The 18,834-nt window shown below is 33.8% G+C and overlaps 1 protein-coding gene across 4 annotated transcripts in view; it reads right to left on the bottom strand.

Annotated features, from left to right (window-relative positions):
* Window positions 1-18,489, bottom strand: part of LOC126879855 (uncharacterized) — a 57,473-nt gene extending 38,984 nt beyond the window's left edge. For 2 of the 4 annotated variants that reach the window (XM_050643167.1, XM_050643168.1), the window contains exons 1-5: window positions 18,408-18,489; window positions 5,625-5,771; window positions 3,632-3,931; window positions 3,343-3,571; window positions 1,983-2,159 (exon numbers count right to left, since the gene is read on the bottom strand). In XM_050643167.1, coding sequence (XP_050499124.1) covers window positions 1,983-2,159; window positions 3,343-3,571; window positions 3,632-3,931; window positions 5,625-5,771; window positions 18,408-18,417 — 863 coding nt within the window. In that variant the 5' untranslated portion in view covers window positions 18,418-18,489. The other 2 variants (XM_050643169.1, XM_050643170.1) reach the window with 2 other exon arrangements.
* Between the last annotated feature and the right edge of the window lie 345 nt (window positions 18,490-18,834).

Raw genomic sequence — 18,834 nt, 5'->3', positions numbered from 1 at the left:
TGTTGAGTTAAGCTTTCAAATGGTGCCTAAGCGGTTAGGATCAGACATAGACACGGCTTAGTATAGCCGAAAAACTGAAAAACTAAACTTTGAAAATTTTGGTTTTTCGACAATTACTCAAAATTTCAACCTACGAATTCCGCCAATAACAGCGTTTGTAGAAGGACTCTAGACGCGTCTAACGGTCTATACCTCATATCCGAGAAAATTCGAATTTTTAAGTTATAGGCTTCGTAAATATGATCAAAACTATTTCATATGGGAAAAACGGTTTTTCAAGCTCAATAAATCCTGTAATACCTTTAGTTATCATACTTGACCTTGGATGCATCAGATACTATATACTTGTCAATACGTTTCAAACTCATGTTTAGTGATCAAAATCGGTTAAGCTGTTTAGAAGTTATCAAGCTACCATTGTCGCCGACATGGTTTATGTAGTTGTAGTGGTTACGACGCTAAATTTGATCGACAATCCGAATTCATTTACCAGCCCAAAACCTTTTTCAATCTATTTCGAAAAAAAAAATCTGGTGTACATTCGATGGACATTAGATCATTTGGGAGATAATGCGACAAAGGTGACCATTTATAAAGCTTAACGTGTAATCTAGAAACATTACATTCAACTTCTTATATTTCATTTATAACTTTGAAAAACTCCTGATACAAGTATAAAAAACCGCTAAACGCCGTAAAAATGAGTGGCGCATACAATATTCCAGCTACAAAAGATCTGATATGAATATTACGTGGCGCGAAAATGTATTTTCATTTTGATGGAAAATAAAATTCTAGTTTTATTTTAAAATATTTTCCATAATATTTGCTAAATTAAGCGCGCCACAAGAGCTTCAAAATTCAAATTGTATCAAAGTTACTCTTTTGTGGCGCGTTTTACTTAAAATTTAGCAAATATTATGAAAATCTTTTAAAATGAAACTAATAGAATTTTATTTTCCATCAAAATGAAAATACATTTTCGTGCCACGTAATATTCATATCAGATCTTTTGTAGCTGGAATATTGTATGCACCACTCATTTTTACGGCGTTTAGCGGTTTTTTATTCTTGTAGTATTATACATATGACGTGAACAGGGCTTTTCATCGATTGTCATTTGTTTCGAGCTTCTGTCATGTGTCACACACAATATTAATATATCTACGCCATGCGTCTTTGGTTTGTATCATTGTTATATACCAATAACGTATGACGTAGATATATTAATATTATGTGACACATGACAGAAGCTCGAAACAAATGCCTGTGAATGAAAAGCCCTATTACATCGTCATTGGAAAAACAACTTATGTTGTGATCTAAATATTTGGTAAGCTAAATATGGTTCATACAGTATAAATACAGTTGCACGTCATCCGCCTCATAGCAAGTGACGTCACATAATACAAAACACATAATACCACGATACACAAACACCGGTATGCTCGATAGCCCATCAAAAACTGGTCAGTTTTGCGCATGGCGTGACGTGCGAAGCAGTTCGCTTTTATTTACATTCTGTTTACATAGATTGTGATATGATTGTGTTAATTCGTTAGTATTTTTATTTTTACGCTTTACGCATATTATGCATTATATTTTATGTTTTTCTTGGAAATTCATAACATACAGGAAATATTTAGCAAATTCATTACTTACGGTAAATACAAATACAATTTTTACAGATTACACATGAGTTTAAACTCGTATTATTAATTTGTATTTACAATAATTAACATCTCACCATCTTACAGTCAGTTTCAAATTCTGCTTCGCAAGTGACGTCACACTCTGTGACTACAATGAGCCTGCGCATACCGGTGTTTAATGTATCGTGCATAATACAAAATGTTTAAGTCGTAGGTCTGTTCTAGGTAAGCATGCCTAGAAAGATGCAGACTATCACTAGACCTAGGGGGACTCGAAATAAAATATGCAATATTTTTGTCTGGGAGTGTAGATAGATTAAAAATACCTACGCCATTTGCGCTTTGAAGTGCATGATCAGAATCTGCTCTTGTTTAGCAAGTTCATCAAGGAATTTTTTAGTAATATTCTTTGTCGTTTCTTCAACTGCTTCATGCAGTTTATGTTCCCACGTCGAAATTATTTTGGCGTCATGGGTTTCACTAAATGTCGAAAATTCCGTTTCCAAGCTAAAATAAAAGTTCGGCTATGCATTAATGTAGAATGGGAGTTGACTATATCCATCACAGACGGATTGTGTATAAGAATAGTTATATTATTATAATATACCAGCATCTCTATGTGTGATTGACTTGAAGAAAAGCATTTGGCAGAGTAAGAATCAAATATGTAACCCATCTTCTGTATAATAGAGAAGTTCCCCTAGATATCACAAAAACTATTGAAAACATCTACCAAAACAAACAAAATGGAAGTCAGAATAGATGGGCAACAGAACCTATAGATATAGGCAACAGCATAAGACAGGGGGACTCATTGAGCCCTACGCTCTTCAATTTAATCACGGATAAAATCATCAAAAACGTCAACAAAGGAACAGAATGGGAAACAAAGAAGTAAAAATACTCTGTTACGCAGACAAAGCAAAACTGATAGTCCAAGATAAAGATAGTCTTCAAAGATTAGTCCACAGTTTTAAAATAAGAGCAAAAGAAATTCAATGTGACAATTTCATCTCAGAAAACTAAAACAATAGTAAGTAATCAGTAAAGAACCAATCAGATTTAAATAGAAATTGATTGCAACAGTATTGAACAAGTAATGGAAATAAAATACCTTGGAATTACACTGTCTAAAATAGTAGTAGTCCAGGTCTCCATACAGAGACCTGGACTACTGGAGTAGGTATTATTTTGAACAATGAGTGAAAGGAACATATTGTACGGGTAACCAGAAGAAGTGATAGAATGAGTGTCCAACTGAATACAGGTAATACCAACGTGAACATTCTTTGTGTCTAGGCCCCACGGGTGTATGAAGAACAGGAAAAGGAAGAATTTTGGAATGACCTTTGACTGCGAGATGCTCGAGATTCCTGTAGACGAGAAGTGTTTTTTTATTGAGGTGATTTGAATAGTTATACTGATAGAGAAAAAATGGGAATAGAAAGAGCTCGAGGAGGTTTGGGAATAAGAAATGATTAAGGATATAGTGTGATTGACTTTGCAGAGGCAAGGGAAAGTCAGATAGATTTTGTGCTGCGTAGAAGAAGACAGCTAAAAGAGGTTACCAACTGTAAAGTGATGAAGGGTTCAGCTTCAGTTGAAACATTCAACTTCCGCTGACGGAGCCTCCTATGAAACATCATCTTAAATTGAACAGACACATACCTGAAAAGGAAAAAGAACTTACTCAGCTTGCAGGACAGTAATCTCATCAGTTAGCTTCTGTTCAAATTCCTCTGCCATCCTCGTTAATTCCCTTTGACAATTTGCTCTTTCCTTGGCTTCAGCATCTTTGACAATCTGATGTATACTTTCCTGGAATTCAGTTGTCAATTCCTCCTTTTGATGATCAAGAGCCTCCTGTTTCCTTTCTTCTAATTCTTTTATGAACTGTAACTCAATCTTATAGCCTATATCTGCAAAGTTAAAAAAAATTGTGAGTTTTAGTGGGACTTTTTATATAGTGAGAATTATACCTAATATTCCTTCGTGGGTAAGAGCTTGTACATGTTTACGAGTTAAGGGAGCTTTTAACCCAACATGCGGTATCAACAGATCACTAGGAGATATCCACAGGTCTCCGTAAGGCATTTGCGGTTCAGAAGGAATGTAAGGTTTCAGTCCCGGTTCACAATAATTGTACACAAAGGTAGCTAGATTACCAAGAGTCCTTTTGGCGTCTTTATATGAGGGAACTTCACAGGTTTTTATATAGTAGTCTCGTGATACAACATAAAGACTTTTGTCTAGTTGGATCTTAAAATTATCAACTTCATCTAAGACAATTGATACAATTATAAAATTTATTTATAAGTATAGTTATAGTATTACTTAATCTATGACGAAAAAAAGATGAAGTTCAACTCAGAAGTTCGGTACCAGAGGAAGACGGCACATGGAGAATCAGGAGAAACGACCAGGTTAATGAATTGAATGAAGGGTATGATATTGTAAGATTTGTGAAAAGTCAAAGACTGTCATGGCTGGGACATGTCCTGGAGTGAGCTGGTGGTTTAAAACAGGAACATATTGTTCGTCCGCTATAACTTTTCCCATGCGTCACGATTCATTTTCAAACAAATTAAGTCAAAACATAAAGTGAAACGTACGCCGATGTGTGTAGTATATAGTATACAAAATGTATTTTAATTTGTTTGAAAATGAATCGTGACGCATGGGAAAATAGCGGACGAACAATATAAATGAATTAAAATAATTTTGTCACAAGAAAAATAAATGAAAGATACCCAGAGTAACGGGAATACTTTATTATAATAATATTTATTTGACGGATATGGGAAACCTGGTTGACCAGTTCTAAAGAATGAAACACAATGATTTTTAAAATTATTAAAAAATAAAATAAATGAATTATAAAATAGTGTGTAATAAATGACATTTTTCTACAACAAAAATTCATAAAAATGCTTGTCGAAACATGATTACCACACCACACTAAATCGAAAACTTTTCGCGAAGGATTTAAGAACATTTCGAGTACGTACTACGTATTTTTTTTTAAATTGCAAGTAAAAATATACTTACAACATTTAAGTACTAGTACAAGTATTTGTCGAATTACTTAAAAGTTCAAGTACCAGTACATGTACTTTTTGGAGTACTTAAGTCAATTTTTTAAGTACTGTCGATAATCAGTACCGCAGCTCTGCTCAATACTAGGATCAATTGGGAGATACAAACTTAAATATATTCCAACACTAGAGAAATAATGGCAAATTTAAAAGATGATTTGAACAGATGCAAGGAAAACTATGTTCTGAACCTAGAAATGGTGCTCGAGATGATAAGCTGATTAGATTAGTTCCAACCAGAGTCGGAAACAAGTTGCAGACGTCAGGATTCTGCGCAATAACATAATAGCGCAGAATTTTATGTTATTGCACAGAATCCTGGCCAACTTATTTCCGACTCTGGTTGGAACAAAACTACTTGGGACCGTTCAGGTATTACGTAACGCAGGTTGGAGGGGGGGTCAAAAATCTTCAAAAATTGCGTTACGCAATATAGTTAAACCCCCATAACAGTGCGTTACGTAGGGGGGGGGGGGATTTAAAAAATCTTCAAAAATCGCGTTACGTAATACCTGAACGCTCCCTTGGTAGAGCTAGTGGATTATCTAAAGGGCTACGACTCATGCCTGCCCAGAGTAAAAAATTTACGCATCGATCGTACAGATTCTAGGGCCGGCGTGGCGCGCAGATGTTTTCAATAACATAGCTATTTATAAAATCCATTACCTCTATATTGGCATGACGTAGTATAAATAGAACATACTGAATTGAAATTAAGAAAAAAACTGTGACAGTGAAGACAAGTCTAATAGGATAAATGCAGAAGATAAATGCGCCTGTCCCAGCCAGTGCAGAAGCGCCCAATACTACACAAAAAGGGATGCAGAACTAGAAAGGAAGAGAGAGATCCAGAATGTTTACCTATACCTTTTCTTACCTGCTTTTTTCATACCTTTTCTCCTTTTATCCTTCCTCTCAAATTCTATCATTGCAAGTCCAGTGTTGTAACATTCGCAACATCTTAAATTACAGTCACAAATGCCTAAGCAAGCTGGTTGCATCTGTTCTTCAATTTGGCTTTCGTCTATAATACAATCATTAATATATTACATATTTAAAAAAAAATTTCGCCTTACATTTAAACATAACAGAATTATTGACTGCCCACAGGGGTAGTTTAGGAGTGAAAAATTACTAGGATAGTAAGAAATTCGTAAAAATCTAGCAGATTGTGGTTTTTCAGAAAACATATTTTTTTTTATTAACGGTGGTTTAAGTTTAAGAGATGAAAAATTATTAGGGTTGTAATAAATTTGTAAAAAAACTAGCAGAGCAGTGTGGAATTAAAAAATAATAATTCTGCTAGCTTGAATATACACTGGGTTGCAAAATTAACCGGACACCTTAAAAATGGGTAATTTTTGATATCTCGAATTTTCTAAACCTGTTGTCCGATTTAAGTGATTTTTTACCATGTTATAGCCTTATTCTTTAACAATATCGCTGTAATCATATTGTTGCGAAACAGTTAAATTTTCATTGTATATCGGGTGTACCAATGAAACTGTGTTTTTTTTTTCTCAAAGTTCGCATCACCCTGTGGAATATTCTAGCATTTATAAAATACATACTGAAATTAAAACCCAACTATTGCCTCATGTTTTCTCAACATTCTGTTTTTTGATTCATTCGCTTATGTTGGACCGTAAAAAAGTTAGGTACTTTATCAATTAGCTATGTTTTTAATCAATACACGATGTTTTTAAATAAGTATGGCAAACTTCAAAGGGTAATTATTCTACATGAAAAAATAATGACAGTTGGCTTTATAAACCTATGTCCGCAAATGATTCGTTTCTGAGATAAAGGGGGTTAAAATTTTTCTTACAAACTGACGATTTATTTATTACTTTAAAACCGGTTGAGATATGCAAATGAAATTTGAAATTTGGTGAGTTTTAAGACGTAGTTATTGAACATTTTTTCACATAGAATTTAATATTCAGCATTGGCGCGCATACGGGTAATATGACGTGGCGCACATACGGGTAATATGATCCGTCATATTACCCGTATGCGCGCCAATGGAGAATAATAAATTCTTACTTGTATGTGAAAAAATGTACAATAACTACGTCTTAAAACGCAGCAAATTGCATTTGAATATCTCAACCGGTTTTAAAGCAATAAATAAATCATCAGTTTGTAAGAAAAAGTGTAACACCCCCTATCTCGGAAACGAAGCATATGCGGACATACCGTTTATAAAGCAAACTGTCATTATTCTTTCATGCAGAATTACCCCTTAAAGTTTGCCATACTCATTTAAAAACACCGTGTATTGATAAAAAACATAGCTAATTGATAAAGTACCTAACTTTTTTACGGTCCAACATAAGCGAATGAATCAAAAAACAGAATGTTGAGAAAACATGAGGCTATAGTTGGATTTTAATTTCAATATTTTATAAATGCTATAATATTCCACAGAGTGATGCGAACTTTGAGAAAAAACACAGTTTGATTGGTACACCCGGTATACATTGAAAATTTAACTGTTAAGCAACAATACTATTACACCGATATTGTTAAAGAATAAGGCTATAATATATTAAAAAAATCACTTAAACCGGACAACAGGTTCAGGAAATTTGAGACATCAAAGCTGACCCATTTTTAAGGTGTCCGGTTAATTTTGCACCCCAGTGTATATTATTATAACATCTCTCCTTACCTTAAGGCCTCTATTAGACTAGGTAACTGGTGACGCAACTGGTGGCGCAACTAGTGGGCCCACCAAATTTAAGCACAAAAGAATACGGGCAACTGGTGGCCGATAATAGCCACCAGTAAAAATAATAAAATGCATAGTGAATGGTATTTAGTAGTTTAGTTAAGAATATAACTCAGAAAGAGTCAGAAGGAGTCGAAAAATTTATATACATACAATGTTGGCTTCAAGAGAAGGAAAGGGGATGTATTATACGTTATTTCCTGAACTTTGTGCCGACGAAGTAAAATTTTTTAGTATTTTCGCATGTCAAAATATTCATTTTTGGAACTCTTGGACTACATTACGTGGTATTGATACAAAAATGAGGAAATGTAGAAAACTTATATAAAGATTTTTCTAAAATTAAATCAACAGCTTTTATATTGTTTTATGTCACTCCTCTCACAAACAAAGCGCGCGGTTAAGTTAATGTAACATAATTGTTTAAACTAATTGATCAAATTAAATGTTACGAATTGGAAATGAAAGAAGAATATTAAAGCTATCTTATAGTTATATACAAAGAAAAAAATATTGCATAAGCACAGTGTGGGTGGAAAATGTGACTTACATAAATCTTCTCATAATACCAATTTTCGATATTGTGCAATATAAAGGTACTTTACATACCATTTTTTGACATACCTCGTATAAAATACGTTTCCCATATGGTTTCAAGTTGCGCAGACATACTGTATAACAGCTCAATTTTTTTTTTATTTTTTAATTGTAATGTCGCATTTGGATTCAGCATAATTAAAAACAAAATAGAAACATTTTTGATCAAGGTAAAATGATGAATTCACCGATATTTCTAAAATATTTTATAGAAAAAAGCTTTTATTATTTAAACAATGAATAAACAATTAGTGGCTAAATCTACGAGAAGAACCTTTTACTCTAACGTATTTATAAACCAACAAAAAAAGTTTTAGAAAAATATACGCTTGTTAAATTTTTTTCGAAACAATGAAGTTTTCAATCTACAATGATTCCCCTATAAACAATGAAATTATTGCAAAACTTTTATACAGGGTGAGCCACGCTCAACGGGACGGAGCCTACCGGGGAAACGGCTAAAGATATTAAAAATTCCTTCCGTAGGAATACGTAGGTCAGTACCGGCTACAAATTAAAATTTGTGAAATATATACAGGGTGTCCCAATTTAGCGTAATGATATAAAGTTATATATTTTTAAATGGAACAACCTATATTTCACTTTAATTTTGAATTCTACTGAACAAAATAGTGTTATTTTATTCAACATTCCCTATACCTATTTTTGACAGATTTCGATTTATTTGGGTTTTTCTGAAAATGTACTATTCGCGAAATTAATTAATTACACATTATCGCATGAATTTTAATTAACGTCTTTTTGTCAGTTAATTGTCAACTGTCCATACTTTACATCAGAATAATTACCATTTGAAACTAATCTACAGAGTGTTCGCAATCTGAAGTGTCATTGCTGTACAATATTTTGTATAATTACTTTCTTAACTTAAATGGGACACCCTGTATTTTACTTTAATTTTGAATTCTAATCAAAAAAATAATATTACTTTATTAAACAATCCCTATACCTATCTTTGATAATTTTCGATTTATTTGCATTTTTTTGAAAATACACTATTCTTGAAATTAATTAATTACTTATACTTTATTAGATAAAGTTCTAACTTAAACAAAATACCCTATATTTGAATGCTGTAATAATTATTATAATCAAGCTATTATAAAACTTTATATTAATATCTAGTATCTTCAGATCTATTTGCATTATGTTACCTGGAACATTAAGGGCCGGTTGTTCGAACGATAATCAACATTGATCACTATCAAATATTTAATTACTGTTACAACTGTCAATGTCAACTTTGGTTGGGTTGCTGAAAACATAGTTAATTATAATTATGAGATTAGTCAGTCAATTAACATAACAATTATTAACATAATTGATTAACTAATTTCATAATTGTCATCAATAATTATATTTTCGTCAACCCAACCAAAGTGGACATTGACAGTTGTGACAGTACTTAAGTATTTGATAGTGATCATTGCTGATTAGCGTTCGAACAATCGGCCCTAAATGTCGTTAATTACATAGCTCATTATACATTATAAAGAATGCCATGAGAAAACAAAAGGTACCTAGCTGTCAAACTAATAGTCAAACTATTAACTGTATTGCTTTCAATTAATAGAAATGGCAGATTATTCAATTGAAGACCGAGTAAATATGATTTTAATACTGGGTGAATGTGATCAAAACAGTTTGTTAGCATCAAGAGTCTATGCTGAGAGATTTCCCTTAAAACGTCATCCTCGTAAAGAAGTATTTGAAAGAGTCTTAACAAGGTTTCGTGAAACTTACAGTGTTGTTTATACTAAACGAAAATTGATAAATCCCATAACTGAAGATGAAAATACCGAATTAGAAGTTATTCAATCAGTTATTGAGAATCCAAATACAAGTACAAGGACGATGGCCAGGGAGATTGAAGTAAGTCAAACTAGTATACGCAGAATTCTTAAAAAATATAAATATCACCCATACCATATTCAAATGCATCAGCATTTGTATGGAACTGATTTTGAACGTAGGTTAGAGTTTTGTTTATGGTTTCTAGACAAAACAACGGGAGCAGATCAACATTTTTTGATAAAATTTTGTTCACTGATGAGTCTACTTTCCATAATAATGGACTCGTGAATCGACATAACTTTCACTATTATAATACGGAAAATCAACATGAATATAGATGTATTGATCGACAAAACCGATGGTCCCTTAATGTATATGGTGGAATAATAGGAGAACATGTGATGGGACCTTATTTTTTTAATGGCCATTTAAATGGACAAAAGTTTTTAAGATTTCTACGAAGAGACTTTTGGATACTTTTGCAAAATATCCCTTTAAATATTAGAAGAACAATGTTTTTGCAACTAGACGGTGCTCCAGCACATTACACGCGTAATGTTAGAGAATATTTAGACAGAAAATTTCCCGGAAAGTGGATAGGTAGGGGTGGTGCTGTCAATTGGCCTCCTAGATCACGGGGGTTAACATCAATGGACTTTTTTTTGGGGATATATTAAAAGTTTGGTTTATCAAACTCCACCTACAACCGCGGAAGACATGAAAACGCGTATTCGTAATGCGTTTACAACAGTTACTCCAGAAATGTTAAGAAAAGTAAAACAAAATTTTGAACACAGAGTGAGGTTATGTATTGAAGAAAATGGACAACATTTTGAACATTTAATGTAAATTAATTTTTTCCAGTGTGTTTTGTTTAACTTTATGTAATAAAGTGTAATTAATTAATTTCAAGAATAGTGCATTTTCAAAAAAACGCAAATAAATCGAAAATTATCGAAGATAGGTATAGGGATTGTTTAATAAAGTAATATTATTTTTTTGATTAGAATTCAAAATTAAAGTAAAATACAGGGTGTCCCATTTAAGTTAAGAAAGTAATTATACAAAATATTGTACGGCATTGACACTTCAGATTGCGAACACTCTAGATTAGTTTAAAATGGTCAATATTCTGATGTAAAGCATGGACAGTTGACAATTAAGTGACAAAACGACGTTAATTAAAATTCATGCGATAATGTGTAATTAATTAATTTCGCGAATAATACATTTTCAGAAAAACCCAAATAAATCGAAATCGGTCAAGAATATGTATAGGGAATGTTGAATAAAATAACATTATTTTGTTCAATAGAATTCAAAATTAAAGTGAAATATAGGTTGTTCCATTTAAAAATATATAACTTTATATCATTACGCTAAATTGGGACACCCTGTATATATTTCACAAATTTTAATTTGTAGCCGGTACTGACCTACGTACTCCTACGAATGGAATTTTTAATATCTTTAGCCGTTTCCCCGGTAGGCTCTGTCCCGTTGAGCGTGGCTCACCCTGTATATTTAATTTTAAAAGATTATGTAAAAATCATAAGATCACTCAGTATAGAAGTTAATAGAAATACAAAGATAAGGAAATACGAAGCACTCGATTACAATATAAATAAACTATAGTGGTGGCCGACACCAGTTGCTCAGTCTAATAGGGTCCATATAACATAATGCCCCGGCTTGGTGGCGCCACCAGATCTGGTTACCCGGCTGGTGGCCGGGTTCGGTTACCAGAACAGCAATAATTTCTGGTGGCACAACCAGTTGCCGTAGTTTAATAGGTATCATTTACTTCAATGCCCCGTGACGTCATGAGTCACTAATGGGGCAACTTGTTGGCGTCACCAGTTGCCTAATATAATAGCGGCCTGAGTGTGTGGTTAAGGGGTGAAAAATTATGGACATCTTGGATATTAAAGCACCCTAATACGTCTGTGTAGATTTTGGCGTTCGATCCGACCATCACTTGTGACATCGTTGCCGTATCCTCTATTTTTTCATATTATCACGTTACAATTTTTGTGATATACACGAGCGTGACACTCTCAAAAAAGCGCTTAGTTTTCGAGATACTGACCACAGAGGAATGAATGGCTAATTTTATTCATACTTTATATTTTCGAGGGTGCTGAAAACGAAAATGAAGTTTATTTTGAATTTTATGTGGGGAACATTGTCAAAATCGCAATTTTAACCTAAAAATAAAAAAAATAAATCACGTTTCTTTGCGTTTACCTCGCTACAACTCTGTTCCATTTTAATATTTTTTCTGAAATTTTTACACTATATAGCTGTAACATTTCTGAAGACAAAGGTATCTGCCTCAAGTTTTTATTCTTATCAGGATAAAGGTTATGAATTTTTCAAAGAAAAAGGTGCGGATTTGTGCATTGCAAAGTTTTAGTTGCACGAAGTTTTAAATTTAGCTTCTCAATCACGTTTATTTTAAAGTAAAGAGTACAAAGAAGTTTTCTGGTAAGTTTTAAATCAAAATGTTTTATAGAAAAAAAAATAGTGCAACTTTTCATGTCAACATTAGAAATCCCCAATATAACGCTTATTTTTTGAGGAACAGACAATCTAGGTCTAATTTCTCACATTTAGTACTATCCTTGGATTATAAGCTTTCATTTGACACCTCATTTGTCATTTTACCTAGTATAATGACGGAGAAGTAAACGTTATTATTCTATTATTCTTGTAGGTACATTTAACATTGATTGAAATTATGAAAGAAATTATAGAAAACAGCATGGCAACACTGTGACGCACAAACATAAAAATTCAGCTACATTCAGGTGTGCGTTACATAGGGTGCTTTAATATCCAAAATGTCCAAAATTATTAGGGTGCTAAGAAACTAGTGAAAAAATATGACTAGGCTAAATTGGATTCCGCTCATGTGACCTCGCTAGCTTAAGGCTACGGCTCCACGGGCTGGAAATTGACGCTAGCAGTAGCCGCAAAACGAACTTAAGGTTCCACGGAACGGAATAGGAATAGCCGAACTGAACCGACTACGCACAAGTCCTGTAGTCGGTACAGTTCGGCTATTCCTATTCCGTTCTGCGGAACCTTAAGTTCGTTTTGCGGCTACTGCTAGCGTCAATTTCCAGCCCGTGGAGCCGTAGCCTTAGGTTCAAAACAGACGAACCACTCCGCAGCACTACTCTGTGGATCCACAAAGTGGCTGAAACAAGCGATTTTTGTAGGCCCAATGATTTTGTAATGGACGCCACAGTGGCGAGGATCGGCGACCATGGCAAGCCACTGTCGCTCGTGTGGAATGGCACGTTTAATTTAAATAAGAATTTCCGGGTAATCATCGGAAGCTTTATAGACCGGTCTAGTTAGACTCAAAAATAGGAGTGAGGCTACAATAATTACCATCAAGCTGAAAATTGGCAGGATTGTTCAAAATACCGTCATAAATGAAATCTAAAAAGTCCTCATAAATCCGACCCCTGCTAAAAAATTTACGCGGGGTCAAAGGTCACCAAATATGGTTTTTAGCGATTTTCAGCGAAACGGTAAGTTTTATCGTAAAATTCGTTCTAACAAAAAATGTAGATTAGATAGTTATCTATAAAAAATATCCGAATAGTTTTTTCCTAAGAGGCACTGTTTTTGATATACAACGATTCAAAGAGTTGAAAGACTTCTAATCGTCATAATATATGTATTAGTACACCAGGTATATACATCACTGAAGCTGTAATACAAGTAAACATAATATTCTACGGTCAACTTAACTTTTAACACACATAATAATATAAGATTATAAATATGATAATGTTTCTACTATACAGCTTGCAGTCTACCGAGGGATGCAATCCATAAGCTGTATTATATTACAGTGCCAACAAAAAATCTTTACAAAGTGAATGTAACGCAAAAATAATAAGAAATATTTGAATTTTACGGCTTAATCCCAACAAAAATACACAACAAAATACAACAAATGACAAAGTATTAACTTATAATAATTCTTTTTATTTATGCGCCTTAGTTCAATTTGCAAAGATGGGTTTTGTCGGAATAAACACGTTCGTCAGCTAATCTAATCACCCTACCTATTCTCTTCTCAGAAGGGTTTGAACATAATAATGAAAGACAACTTTCTAGGCAAAATGTTTATTGCTAAGTACTAATAAATACTTATACAAATTACACCGTAATTTTCCTGGGTGGTGAAATCCTTCAGGTAGATGACACCCTCGAGGTATTAATTAGTTTTGAGTACTACTCCGGAGTGAAAATACGTGTTAAACCTATATTTTTTTTATCGTGTATTTCGTGTTATTTTCATTGTTATAACAAAAATGTCAGAATATTGTTTTATTTGCGCTAAAATTTTAACTGAAGGTGAAATTGTTACCGTTGAACGTGGTATAAAAACATTAATCAATGCAAGTACTGAAAGAGCCGATGGATTTTTAGAATTTCTTAAACAGCAGAAATCTGTGACCATACATGTGAAGTGTCGTAAAAGTTATACTCGAAAGTGTTCTATTGCTACAGCTATTAAAAGACAATATGAAAAACAAGAAGCCAGTACATCGACCAAAAGTCCTCTTACTAGAGCACGTGTAAGTGAACCAGCTTTTTGTTTTAAAAAACAATGCTTATTTTGCGGCCAGGAATGTAACGAAGAGCGTGAAAAAAAAAGGCCATCTCTTCTCTCTCTATGTATGGAGCGCCTAAGAAAACTACGTGCTTAGATAAGTCTCGATATGCATGTTTTTTTAAAAGTACTCGAAACAAAAAACAAGTGCAGTTATCTTGTCTTCCTCCAACCTAAGCGGCTGCTCATCAACATCTTTTTCGGGTATATTACCAAGTTCAAGTGTGGCTTGGTTATCAGCTAGATCCAAAAGACTGGGGATGGAAATTAGTCGACAGTTCATTAGAACCAATTCTAACTTTACTCCCTCCTGCGCCGGAAAAACTCCTGTACACAATTTTTTGCAACTGTAAAAAGGGATGTAGCGCTAAATGTGGTTGCAAAAAATTTGTACTGTTTTGTTCGGTAGCATGCACTAATTGTCAAAACCGGTCGTGCTCCAATGTTGAATCACCAACAATTGAGGATTCATTTGATTCTATCGAGGAGCCATGCGATGTGTCATTATTGGGACAATTTACTTGCACCCAGGATGAACAAGAAGAAGAATAACAAGAAGAAGAAAAAGAAGAACTAGAAGATGAAGAAGAACAATGAGAAGAAGAATAAGGGAAGCAGAAGTATTAGAAAATTATGAACCAGTTTGATAAATTTCCCTTTTTTTTATTTATACCGCTTTATATAAAGTTTAATCATTTTTAACCCTTGCCAATATCAATTATTAAATAGCTTTAAATTAAACAGAATCATAACAGATCCGTGGAATAGGCCTACTGGGGAAACCACGTTAAAAAAACGCGCTAAGTACACTACCTCAAAGGTGGTGTGGAAACGTGTGCGCATATTATGACGATTACCACTTTTTGAATCGTTATATCTCAAAAACGGTGGCTCCCAGGAAAAAAAGTAATAAGACATTTTTTATAGATAATTATCTAATCTACATTTTTTGTTAGCACTAATTTTACCATAAAACTTACCGTTTCGCTGAAAATCGCTAAAAACCATATTTGGTGACCTTTGACCCCGCGTAAAATTTTTAGCAGGGGTCGGATTTATGAGGACTTTTTAGATTTCATTTATGATAGTATTTTTAACAATCCTGCCAATTTTCAGCTTGATGGTAATTTTTGTAGCCTCAGATGCGTAAGTTGACCGGAGTATTAGTGGATCCACAGAGTAGTGCTGCAGGGTGGTTAGTCTCTTTTAAACCTAAAGTTGTGCTCACTACGAGGCGCCAAGCCTTACTCCGGTCAATGTATCGTACCCATGTATCCATGTATCGTAAGGCGCCAAGCCTTACTCCGGTCAATGTATCGTACCCATGTATCGTACCCAATACCAAGTAAAATATATGCAATATTTTAAATACTGTCGGCAAACGTACAACAAAAACTGAGTAAATACGAAGGGACGACAACAATAGATACTAGGCGAGAATACAATTCATTGCTCTCCTTAGTGAGCAAAACCTAAGGCTACGGCTCCACGGGCGAGAAATTGACGCTAGCAGTAGCAGTAAAATGAAGAGTGATAAATGAAACCAACAGCGATAATACTGGGCAGCTCCACGATGCTGTAAGTAAACTATCGCTCAAGATCGGTGCGTCGTCCTTGACGCGTCCATCGTCGGATGACCTTGACGCGTCGTCAAGGTCATGTCGCAGATGGATAGGTCCAGACTTATTTCTACAGTAATTTACAGGGGCGGAGGTAAATTGAGTCCCATAAGTATATCTAAATTAAGAAGGGTCAAAATATTTAGATCGTCGAATTGAATCCCGAGCATCGAAATCCTTCTAATTACATTTTAATAGCTTTTAATTTGTAAGTATTTTATTGGTTATGCATTTATGATAATCTAATATAAAATGTAATACATACAGTGCGCTGGAATAAGTGTTACCCCCCTTTAACTTTCGATTTTTTTAAATGGGAAAGTACATCATGTGACACCTCATTTAAAAGCTTTTGAAATACTGATTACAAAAATGGATAATACTTTAATCCTATTTGAGACCGTAGGCGCAAAATTTCAATCGAAGTATTTTTAAACGAATTCATTTTTTTCAAATCCTGAGAAAACCAATTTGAAATTTTGAAAAATTTAAACACATAATGAAAGATTACATTAATACGGAGGGCTGAAAGTCCTTAGGATAAACAAGAAGTTTCATTTGAATGATATATTTGAAATTAAAAATTAGACTATATTTTCTCTTTTTTTTTTACCCCTGTGACTTATTAAAATAAACATTATAGAAGTTCTCAGGGGCTTTTGACCCTCGATAATACTGTAATATTTAATTCTGCGTTTAAATTTTTCAAAAATACTTATTAGTCTTCTCAGGATTGAAAAAAAATGAATGCATTTAAAAAGAATTCGATCGAAATTTTGCACCTACGCTTTCAAAAAGGATTAAAGTATTATACATTTTTGTAATCAGTATTTCAAAAGCTTTTAAATGAGGTGTCACATGATGTACTTTCCCATTTAAAAAAATCAAATTTATGCCTGTCGCCTGAAGAGGGATCGCGTGGGAAGTTCGAAACATTGATGCTATAATATACTATGATTATTTTAAAATTCGACCCGTCCGAGCGTTTTGCCTATATGCTAAAAATAAATAAGTTAATAAGGAAGGGTAACATTATAGAGCTCGATCTATCTGTATACGATACGGTTTGAGTTGATTGCCAAAATGAATTCTGTGAAAGTTGTTCTTAGTGAAAAAGGAAAACAATTGATTGTGTTAAATGGCTTCAAATATCGTTTTCACAAATCTTTAAAAAATGACGGCATGATGACAAGCGTTGAATTTGTTGTGCGCAGACGAAAGAAAAATGTATAGCAATTTTAAAAACCCACGGGGACAACGTAGTGACAGCAATTATGGATGACCACAATCATTGTGAATGAAGATGTGCTCAATCGTCAAATGTTAAGTAACTCCTTGAAGCGAAAGACCGTAGATGTCAGTGGAAATGGGTGAAAATGGGTGATATGAATTTCCGTCTGAAAAATTAGCATAGACGCCCTTCGGTTTTTTTTTAATTAGTACAATATTTTGTTTAACATGTATACAGAGAAAATCTCATTTTGGAGCCCCTCAAATAGGAGCGGTCGCCTGCAGTGCATCCATCGCAGGCCCGTTATCGTATCGTCGACCCTGCATGGAACCACTACAAACCAAGATGCGGCGCTATGCATGTTGTAAATTGTCGTTCTCGTGGAGCCAAGATTTTACAGCTGTGCTGCTGCCGTAATTTTACCGCTACTGCTAGCGTCAATTTCTCGCCCGTGGAGCCGTAGCCTAAGGATTTTTGTAACTTTTCAGGTTTCACATCCGTAGAGTAGGACAGACAAGACATTTGATTGGATTATTCGGGTGTTAGTTTTTGCAGTATACTGGCCAAACCTCAAGCTTGTGAGCTTTTCGTATCCTCATACGAATATCGTTTTCTGTAGGTACCTCCACTTTATGTTATGATACTTCCAAGATACGTAAAATTTTCCACATTTTCAATGTACATAATGTTAATAGTAAATAGATGTTGTTTGTTGTTTCTTGCATTTATTCTCATGGATTAGGTTTTACTATATGGCTTCATAGGGTTAAACTAGCAGTAACAAAAATGTGAATTTCTTTTTTAACCTTTACTTTTAAAATATGTAGGTACCTTGTGTTGTTTTTATTTATTTTTAGTCCATTTTCTTTGTTGTTTTTAAGACTCATTGTGATGTGCTAAATTTGCCTGTTGATTCCATACAAACTAAATGCATATCCTTGCCGTTCGTGAGTGTAACATATTGATAGAAGTTCTCTTAATGCGTAAATCTTGTTGAATTAATAAGCTACGTTAGAGCTAACACATACCTAGAATCATTTTGCTACAAATTTTAGTCTGCTAAAATTTTTGAAAAAGTTTATATCAAACTGACAAATACGTTGTCAAAATTATTACACCACTAAAATTATTGACATTGACATTAAATAATAAATTTTATTATTGCAATTTTTAGTGAATTTAAAATTAGGTAAAGTACAAGATGTACTAACACCTGTCATAATTCCTGTCATTTGACATATTCTACATGTTCCACTCATTAAAACGTCCATTTGGTGATAAATAGCAGTCTGATATTTGCATGAGAGTTTAATCTCTGTTCGAAGAGTTTAAGGGCCGGTTGTTCGAACGCTAATCAACAATTATTTATATGGGAAATAAGCCACAATTAAAATGAAAAAAATAATTTTATTAACGTTTCGACGCCCAAATCGGGTGCCGTTGTCAAAATACAAA

The sequence above is a fragment of the Diabrotica virgifera genome, chromosome 2, assembly GCF_917563875.1.
Source record: "Diabrotica virgifera virgifera chromosome 2, PGI_DIABVI_V3a".
Lineage (NCBI taxonomy): Eukaryota > Metazoa > Arthropoda > Insecta > Coleoptera > Chrysomelidae > Diabrotica > Diabrotica virgifera.
The sequence above is the reverse complement of the archived record's forward strand: the minus strand, read 5'-3'. Positions and strand labels throughout refer to the sequence as shown.